The sequence below is a fragment of the Equus caballus genome, chromosome 4 (assembly GCF_041296265.1).
Source record: "Equus caballus isolate H_3958 breed thoroughbred chromosome 4, TB-T2T, whole genome shotgun sequence".
Classification (NCBI taxonomy): domain Eukaryota; kingdom Metazoa; phylum Chordata; class Mammalia; order Perissodactyla; family Equidae; genus Equus; species Equus caballus.
Genome location: NC_091687.1, coordinates 59,931,998 through 59,942,521, shown reverse-complemented (window position 1 = coordinate 59,942,521; position 10,524 = coordinate 59,931,998). Strand labels below are relative to the sequence as shown.

Genomic DNA, 10,524 nt, shown 5'->3' with positions numbered 1-10,524 from the left:
GGGGGATGACCTTATCTCTAGAAACTCTTAATCAATGGGGAAGACAAGGACTTAAATCTGCATTTGTTTGTTGTGCTTGTCTGGTAACCTCCTGTAACTGACTCCCCCTCACCCCCAACATCCTCCTTTGTCTTTAGCTGAAGATGATATTTAATGTGGGGGCTTCAGCCATTTTGGCTAGTTGCTCAGCTTGCCTGAGCCTCTCCCATGTATACATGTTATAAAGCTTTGTTTAATTTTCTCCTGCTATTCTATCTCAAGTGAATTTAATTCATTCTCCAGCCAGACGAACCCAGAGAGGGTAGAAGAAATGTCTTCCTCCCCTAAAATGCCAAGAACAAACAACAGAGTAGAAGGTTTTTCACAGTTCAATGCAAAGCTCTGTCACAAATATGCATCCTAGTGTTTGGAAATTGATACCTCTCTTAATGAAGAAAATTTTAGCAAAAGAGAAAAAGTGCAATGGATGCCAAACAAGGAGATGAATCAACAAGCAAAAAAACATGAATCAACAACAAAAAAAGAAAAACATGTACGATACTGTAAAGACAGACTTTGAAGACAAGTGCTTAGGTACAACCCACAGAATAAAATCGGTTATTTGGGCTGTATTGCCATGAATCTAAACACATTTTAAATGTATTCAAATATTTCATATTTTGCAATAGTCTTTTTCATTTTGATATTCATTTTTCGTGTTTTATTATGTCCTTTTTTAATGTCCTTCTTTTATTTCTCATCATTTTGTCTTTTATGTCAAAATTGCCTTATGGGAAATTGGTTACGTGGTGAAAATGTTTGTAGGAAAGACACTTGCAGCAAAGAAGTCCATGGCAAGGATGCTTATGGTGAAAGTACCCAGAACTGGATGTGTTATCCCCATTTTGTGAGTGAGAACTCAGAAATTTTTTAGTGAATTTGAAGGTCAGAGAACCTGTGAGCCACTGACTCAGGACCACAGAGCTCACATGGTGTGAAGGTTCAGTTCTTTTTCTAGGAAGATGAGGTGAATAGGCGAGAGACCAAGGCCTTAATTATTGGTAAAATGTAGGCTGTTTAATGTTTAGCTTTCAGGCTTTTATTTGATGAGATAAGAAGTTTAAACTTTTGTTTAAAATGAAATTCCTGGATTATCTTTCAATGGTTCATATACCTTACTCCTGTTTGCTCTGAAGAGTTCTGTATGTGGTGCTGAATATTCAACACATCTGTGCTGACAAATGAATCTTTGAGTGAACTTTCTTTGCATAATACTAAGTTCAATATAGAAAATCTCCAAATATACTAGGTTAATATACTAGGTTAATAAAGAACTTTGACATTGTGTGATAATAAATTGTGACTGACTCAATATCTTAAGATTTTAAAAAATGCTTTACATATTGGTATTTAGTTCAAAGCACAAATAAACAAAGATAAGGAGAAATTTAGGAAAATCGCAGAACAGTTTTATCTGTTTCGTTAAAGGAAATTATGTTCCGTAGCATCATTGACTTCATTGGCTAATGAAACATTAGAATTCTTTATATGGAGAGAATATTTTATATACTATAAGATTCCCTAAGTCATGATGTAAATGTGGTTTTTGTAAGCAATTTTAAGACATCACAAAAAAAATATTTGCGCAGATTTTTTACAATGTGATTCAAAGTACAAATATGGATGAGAATATGAAATATTGAAAATGGATGAGACCCATTTTCTTTGACTTGGAAATTATGTGTAAGAATCTAATAACATCAATTTTATTTAATTTTATTTTTTGTGTGTATGTGAGGAAGATTAGCCCTGAGCTAACATCTGTGCCAATCTTCCTCTACTTTGTGTATGGGATGCCTCCACAGAGCAGCTGATGAGTGTAGGTCCGCACCTGGGATCTGAACCTGCAAACCCAGGGTTGCTGAAGCAGAGAGGGCAGAACTTTAACCACTTGGCCACAGGGCTGGCCCCAATGTTAATTTTAAATGAAGCCCATGCAAATAGACACATGAAGGAAGGGGAAAGTTTAATAACCTTTAGCCAAACTAATTAACATGTCCCATGCTGTGTGAAAAGGCAATCATCCTACTCAGTGTATTTCTGTTTATGACTCAAATTCGAAGAGGAGTGGCCTAAGTAAATGCATTGACATGAGCTGTCTGATGTGGTAGCCTCTAGAAACATGTGGCTATTTAAATTAAAATTCAATACAATTTAAAATTCACCTCCCTATTTGCACTAGCTGCATTCAACTGCTCAAAACCCACATGAGGCTGATGGCTCCCCTATTACACAGAGGACATATAGGACATTTTGCAGAAAGTTCTGTTGGACAGCAATCATTTCTGCTGACGGCATAGGCTAAGGAGGATTCCACGTGAATGGGGCTGGGGGTGGGAGTTCCAAATTAGCATTTCTCTGCTCAACGCTTCCAAATACTTCTATTGTTACACACACACACACAAACAAACACACACACACGAGTCTTGGTCATCATGAATCATATCTTTACATCTTCCATAGCCACTACTATAATATTGGTGAAACACACCTTGAATCAGTTACTTGAGGAAGACTGTGATTTAATGAATAACTTAAAATAATTCTATTTCAACAACAGATTTTTCAGAGGAGCACACACGTTCGAATGCATGGTATTTTATTTAAATGCACATATATACAATGACGACAAAGGGAAACTCTGCAGAGTTGAGCACAGGGGCTTCATGCATTGGGAGGACCGGCAGACTCTAGTTTTACAAGATGAAGTATGGGTTGAAAAACAGGCAAAGACCGGAGAGCAAGTTTCATTCCCCATCACCACATAGAAGGGTCTTCGAGCCTGTCAAACATAGGAAGCAAAGCATGTAAGAGAAGCTTCCCAACTTCCTGGGAGGCCTGCAAGAGTGAGACATCCAGCTCTGAACTGAAAGATGATCAGAAACTGTTGAAAAGGCTCCTGGTGGCATTCTAAATAGGACGCCAAGTATAACATCAGAGCGGGAGACAGCGGCATAACGTGCAAGGACCCAGCTGAGCAGCTTTCCCTCATGTTAACAGGAGGCTCCGGCAAAACTCAGAGGGAGTATTTAAAAGGCTCTGTATTTATCAAAGAAGCGGAAGAACGCTGCAATATTTCTGAAGATCAGAACTATGGGAATCACACAAAACTGCAACAAGAAAGTTACTGTTACTCAACTCTGAATATGCTTCCTTTGTTTTCCTGCAAGGCTTTTTATGTAGTAAGACGCTATTTATTAGACTATAAGGAACACTTTTTAATAAAATACCATTCACAGGCAACTTCAAAGCTGTCAACTTTTGTCTCTAACTGCACGTGATTGAGGCCGTCCATCAGGGTGCAATTAACTCTATCTCATGCACCAACCGTGTGACTTTGGGCCACAAAACAAAGAGGAGCAGCAAGGTTGTAAGCAGGTCTGGATGGTTCTTTTTCTGACTCTAAGTAGATATGGCTTACCCTAAGCTTTTTACTGTGGCAAACATCATATACATGCCAAGGAAACATTAAAAAGCATTTATTGCTTAGTGTTTAATAACAACCTGTATGAATTTTCCACCTGCTTCCCTTGTATTTGCTCTTCAAGTCTGGGCTAGTATCTCCAGGGGCAAGAGTAGTGGAGTGTTATTCTAGTCTAAATTGTTGTTTCCTTCAGAGATAACAAAGCTGACAACTCTAGACTTGCACCTTCACCCCGGCTTGCCATTTCACAAGAGAACAGAGGGAGGCTGGGAGGAACCGCGAATGGCTCCGTGGGGCATCTGTTTAGTCTCTCCAGAGAACTCCAGTGAAGAGTGACACTCCAACACGCTCACTGAGCAAGTGTTCTAGTGACCTCTTCTGGGGAACTTGGTTCTTGACGCTGTGGAGCTCTGAGTTTAGGGCGGATGTGCTACCCCCAAAATGGATGACCCGTATGTGTCTGATTTTTACTGGAGGTAGACGCAGGAGGCATCAGATGGAAGAGCCAGTTATGGAAACAGAGGATCAGGCTTCTTTTCAGGAGCACTCCTCATCCAGGTGGCACCAGAGGATCCTAGCCCAATGTTGGACACCTGGATTTTGGTGGGCATCTCTTCTCAAGACAGACCCACACTCCAAGAAAACCCCAAGGTTACAGACAAGCCTCTAAGAATAATATGTTGTTCAACATTCATTCATTGAATGCAATAAATTACGATATGACATCAGTCAAACTAAAATATGTCCAAAAGTAAACAGAAGCACCCCTTGATTTATCTACAGCTTCACGTAAAATCAGGAAGACTGGAGGGAGACCCATGAGGAACATTTCCTAGGATGTTTAGACACTCCACATAGTGTATAAAAACCAAAGACTATCCCAGCCAGAGATGCACAGTTGGTGATTTCAATGTCGAGATGGGGACTCACTCTGTGCTCCCCCAATTCTAGCCCAGTTAGCAATTCTCTACAGAGTAACTTCTGACATAAAAGTCACTTATATTTAATTTTTTCAAAGGAGCATCAAATAATTCGAGCTGGAAAATACTACCCCACAGAAGTTCAGAGGTTTGCAAATGAGTACGTGAAAGAAAGGTCCTCCCTACCTTGTTCCTCATCCCCATTTCTGCCCAAATCCTACCTGGTCTGGAAGACCCCATTCCAATACCTCCTCCCTGGGCAACCCTCTGATTTCCCTCCCCTGGGAACCTTGGGCTCCACAACAACATCCCACAGGAGCCTTTTCATACCTAGTTCTGGGAACGTTTTCTGTGGTTTCTCTCATCAAGAGGTCTGAAATCAGTGTCTCAGGGCTAGATCGTTTTCCGTATCTAAAAAAAAAAAAAAAAAGGGGAAAAAATCCTTTAAAGCAAGTTTGGAGGAGTCATAAAGTCCTTTAGAAAAAAAGAAGATTTGGGGTATTAAGTCTAAAACATCTTCACTTGATCATCTGCTAAGAAGTAATCTGGGTGTGTGAAGCATTCATTATAGAGAAACAAATATGATTTCAAATTATATATATATATTTTAAACTTTGCTTAAATACTTAATAAAAAAACTTAGCAGATCATTTAAACCCAACCAAAATTCCTAGTCAAATTCTTGCCTTTTTATACTATCGCAAGCAATACATATATAGGTATAATTTTGTAAGTAGGTGATAGGAAATAAATGAAAATGCACTGAAGTATAGTTTTAAATGTTTCCGTAATTGGTTAACTGGCTATAGTTCTGATGATACACAGCCGTTTAAATCTTAACCAAGAGACCAGATGATATTTGGTCCGAAACAGCCCTTGAAAAAAATTAGCAGACTAAAGGTCTAGACCCAGCCATGCCTTTGAATCTCAGTTTTCTCATTTGTAAAACTAAAATTGTAACTCCTAATTTAAATCAGAGTCTCTGTGACTATCCAATGTGAGTCACAATACTTTGAAAGTGACAAAGTGATGCACAAAGTCATGTTACTGCTGTTGAACTGCACCCATTGTTACAGCTACCAATAGATCCTAGGTCCTGTATTTTCCATATTTATTTGGGATGCCAAAAGCCAAAAGCCTTCTCTCATACTGTGAGATCTGCCCTGTAAATATAAATGAATCCTACCAGTCCATAGAAATGTGCTTGGTCTTTTTTTCCCATAGCAGGATATGGAGAGGACAATGTATGAATGCAAGGTTATGCTTTCCTCCTGAACGGTACACACTACTTGCTCCAGGTGGGTGTGTACACTGGTGTGTGTCTGTCTGTCTTTCTCTCTCTCTCACTGCTAAAGGGTCCGACAAATCTATACCAGGTTGTATTTTTTTGAAGAGGCTATCTTTCTCTTTCTCAGAAAAGGCATTGGACACCAGCAGCCACTTTGTTCACAAATGAAAAATCAGCCTGGTATGGATTGATTAGCTAATAGGTAAAACAGGAGAACAAAGCTGCCAGAGGGTGGATTCCAACCGCCTATCAGGAACAACTACATCTAAGTTTTTTGGAAAGATTTCCTATTATTGCTCCTTTGCTGGGGCTCAAGGGAAGCAAAAACAAAGCAAACTCCCCCATCCCCATCATGTGTAGGATCTCCTCAAAGATTTTCTGCTGGAGTTGTGATATCAGACTCTAGGCCACTACTTATACTTATTTATTCTGTCTGTTGATTTTACTCATCTTAAAACTCTTGGGCAATCTTAACTCATTTATCTTCATCACGCTCTAGAGAAGGAACGAACTGGCAAATATTTTCTCTAATTTACCAGTAACGGACCTAAATCTATAATAGCAGGATTTGCACAGTCATAAAGCATTGTTTACTAGTCCCTTCTCTCATTAATTCTGTATTACCCTTCTTCCCTATAATTCTTTAACTTTCAATGATAGAGTCTCTGGGAAGCTTTAAAAACTACTATGCAGTCCAGGCCCCACCCCACTCAGTATATTTTAAAAGCTCCCCAGGTGATTGCACTGTGCAAGCAGGATGGAGAAACACTAGCCAAGGGCTGAGTTTCTCAATCTTGGCACTATTGACATTTTGGGCTGGATAATTCTTTGTTGCAGGGGGCTGTCCTAGGCATTGTAGGATGTTTGGCATCATCCCTGGCCTCTACCTATTAGATGTCAGTAGCACCCACCCCTTGTTGTGACAACCAAAAATGTCTCCGGACACTGCCAAACGTCTTGGGGAGCATAAAGTCAGCCCCATTTGAGAAGCACTGATCTAGAAGACTGTATGAGCAAATGGTGCTGGAGTCATGCTCTAGAACAGACAATGCAGCTTTCAGAAGCAATGAACCAGGAGTGCATAGCTTAAAAACACAGGCTGAGTAGAACAAAGGAGGAAAGAGAATGATATCAGACTACCATTTATGCCAAATTAAAACATATGTTCACAAGTGACACTGTAATTGTCAAAAAATATAAACACATGCGTATGATTGGGTGTGTGCGGTGGGAAGGCGATGAGAATACGGACTGGAGATGATGGGGGCAGATTATAAACCTCTGATGGTTTCTAAGAAGGAACTTACATGAAGATGAGACAGGGAACTCTGCCTCAGGATCAACTCATTCCCACCTAACCTGAATCTCTTCCCATGAAATTCAAGTCCCTTTCCCTTATTTTTTCTTCATCAAAGATGTTGGAGATCGCACTGACTGCTAATGGTGGCAACAATACCTAAGGAAAACCAGTAGGAGGGCTCCAATTTCATCACCCCTAAAATAAGTTTTCACGAAATGTTCTTAGTTTCATGATCTGTAAAATGGAGATAATTATACTCACTTCAAAGCTTTGAGGTAAACTCTGAATGAAATAATGCTTAGGAAAAACATCTTGAAATGCTAAAGCTCTAGATGACGGTAACGCTCTATAGCAATCATCTTTGCAGAAGTAAGCTCTACTGTGTGCTGTAACTGACAAACTACATAATCAGCAAAGGTTTTCTTAGAAAAATAATTAATATATTTTTTATTTGTACAAGTTCTTTTCTCTGGTTTATATGATAGCACAAGCAAAATCAGAAGCAATTAACTTTTTGAGAAGCCTACTAGGATATCAAACATTATTGCTTTTTGTTAATTAAAATGATCAGACTTTAAGGATCACAAACCAATACTATTTAATTCTGGCACTTTCATATATTTCTGATTCTATATAAACTGGGACTTTTTCAAAAGCTTTTAAGGATGTTATACCCCTTTTTGATGAAACAGAAAAAAGAGAATTTTATTTAACAAATATAAATTCTCCCCACTTTGGATCATTTTCAACTATTCCCTGACTTGTAAACAGTGAAAATATGGTGAAAATAAAATTGACGCTTAACAAAGCATAACTTAAACATGTTAACATTAATGCTTTGAAAGGGCTCCTTCTTTTTAGATAATAAGGTCATTTGATCTCAGCAATTAAAATAAGATATTGAATGATTTGGAACTAAGATGAATCGATTTTGGAAACAAATGTTAAATCCTGTAATATTTGTAAAATAGTTTGGATTTGATTTTTTTGCTTAACATTTGATGTTAAGAGTGAAAATGCGCCATTTCATTTTAGCTTTCTAGGGGTTCAGAATAAAGTTTACGATTTCTCGGGTTCCATGTAATTCTCGAATTCACCCTAGAGTGACTACACCAATGTAAGTTTCTACTTAATAAAGCACCAAGTGGACACTTTCTTTTCAGAACTCACCTGCTGCAAAATGAGAAAAGTCTCTGCATTTTAGATCAATTGTTTTCTGCTAAATTTCTGTTTATTGGGGCCAGAATTTTCAAGTAAGGGCCTGAGACTGCAAAAAACACTGCACAGAAGAAAAGAAAAATAGCTCTATTTGTCTTTTCCTAAATACTGTGATTCAGTTCGCTCTGGGCAGGATGGAAAATCTGGCAAAGTCTTCAGCAACCGAGCTGCTTCCTGGTTGTTTTTGTTGTTTTTCCTAGACACCCTGCTCACCCTCCTCCCTCCACCGCTTCCCTGGCGCTCCTCTCACCCCTTTCACTGGGAACTTTCCCACCCAGGTTTCCAGACAGGCCCCCTACTGCTCTGAAAACAAAAAGACGAGGGGGTGGATGGGAGGAGACGGCCAGCCACACAGCCTAGGGAACCTGAATTTGAGGATCACGATTTTACGACTGTAGTTGCGGAGGGAAAGTACTCAGTGCCCTGCGCAAACATTTACTGAGAGCCAAGTATGTGCCCGATACTGTCCTGTCCTGTGATACAGCGAAGAAAAAGAAATGGTCCCTGTCCTCTACGATGCCAGGATCTCCGGGTGGGCGGGCAGGGCGCTCCGGAGTCAGTCCCACCGAACCGACCCACCTCTGCCTGGTGATGAGGTTGATGTAGTGTCGCAGCGCCGAGTAGTATCTGGCCAAGTCCTCCGCCGGCGCGTCCTCTCCCGGGTTGTCAGGCTTGGAGGGGTACGCCTCGGCCAGCGCGCCCAGACACACGAGCATGGACAGGGCGAGGGTCAGTCCGGACAGCCCCAGTCGCTTGCTACCCAGCATCTGCGGACACAGCAGGCGCAGCAGACGGGGCTTGGGGATTCAGAGGACGCACGCCCCTTCCCTTGCTGCCACCCTCTACCCCTAGTCCGCGCTCGACCCAGTCCCGCAGAGGAAAGAGGAGCGTGGCGAGCTCCGCTCTGCCTCCCCGGGGCACGGTCTGCCCTGGCCTGGCCCCTCTGCTCCGCCGGAAAACTCCGCGCAACTCGGGTCCAAGTTGCAGCGCCAAAGAGTCGCCGGGCGAGAGGCGCGAGGGGTGGAGGGGTGGGAGCGCTGGCGCCAGTTTAGACGCTTGAAACACAGAATTAGAAGTTCCTCCCGCTGGGTTGAGGGATTATCGCTTTCCTACCCTCTTCCCCAAACCTCTGTCAGAGGAGAAAACTTTCTTCGCTCGTACTTTTGGTCTGCCCGGCTGCAGGAGCTCGACAGCGATGGCTGAGATTACTTCGAGGTGGCAATTTGGGCAGAGGGGAGAGAACTGCTCCCCGGGCCAGTCAGTCTCAGTTCTGACCCCAAGGATCCCGGGAGGTGGCAGGGCGCGGGGCTTCCAACTCCGGGGATTCCTCATTCAGAGGGCGCTGCCTGGGAAACCTCTCTCCGGGCAGCGACCTCGGAAGAGACTGTCAGCTGCCCTGGGCTGCAGGTCGTGTTCCCCCTCAATATGCGCCAAAATATAACCCAGAAGGACTGCCCAGCCGGGAGAAGGGCAGATGCACAATCAGAGGGGACCTGAAGGAGCAAGTGGGATTTAGCCGCCCAGAGAGGCTGGCGCGCGTCGGAGCGCGGCGCGCAGGGGTTGGGAGCAGGGCGCGACCCTCCCAGCGTCCTAGGACTCCGCATGGCTTGGACGACGCCCCGGGCAAGTTCACCGGCGTCCCCCCTTTGCTCCCGCCTGGCGGAGCCGATCGCGGCACTCACGGTGGCAGGCTGGTGGGCGGGCGTGGCTGGGCGGCGGGTGCTCTGCTGTCCGGCGCGCCTCTTGGAGCGGTGAGAGCCGGAGGATGGGGTGTCGAGAGCGGGTTGCAACAGGGCTTTTATGGCGCTCCCTCACCGCAGCAGGAGGGGGGCCTTGGGCAATCACGCTCGGGTGACGCTTACCCCGCCACTTCCCGCCCCCGCGTGGTGGGGGACGCGGGGAAGGGGCTGGAGCTGCTGTCGCACGAGTGTTGGCTCCAGGTGCCGCCCACACCCCAACTCTCCCGCCCCAAGCCCTGCCCCAGGACTGGGGGCTTGGCACGGGCGAGAGAGACAGCGCGCTCCAAGGGCGCCGGACAAAGCCAAAGCGCCAGTCTCTGCCCTCCGGCGGCGCCCCAAACCGGCTTTCCTTCACGCCCCGTCCAGTCCTCCCGGAGACAGAAGCAGCCCGGATCATCTTTGTCTCCTGTCCCCCGGACAACCAACCCGTTGGGCGCCAGGGTAGAGGGTACCTGAATCCCCTACGTGGTGGAGCATCCCCTGGACGCGCCCGGCAACGGCTCTGGCCACAACTCCTGAGCGCGTTTGGAGAGACAACTTGGTGCACAGATTTTCCTGCACTTAAAGCAGGTCCGAGGCGCCCGCCCGAAGTCCGG

The 10,524-nt window shown here is 43.9% G+C and overlaps 1 protein-coding gene across 1 annotated transcript; it reads right to left on the bottom strand.

Annotated features, from left to right (window-relative positions):
* Positions 1-2,621: 2,621 nt before the first annotated feature.
* Positions 2,622-10,219, bottom strand: NPY (neuropeptide Y). Its single transcript, XM_001498508.6, has 4 exons — positions 9,872-10,219; positions 8,769-8,956; positions 4,714-4,794; positions 2,622-2,821 (listed from the first exon to the last, which is right to left on the bottom strand). Exons 2-4 carry the CDS (start codon positions 8,954-8,956, stop codon positions 2,797-2,799), a joined length of 294 nt encoding a protein of 97 aa, XP_001498558.1. The 5' UTR covers positions 9,872-10,219; the 3' UTR covers positions 2,622-2,796.
* Between the last annotated feature and the right edge of the window lie 305 nt (positions 10,220-10,524).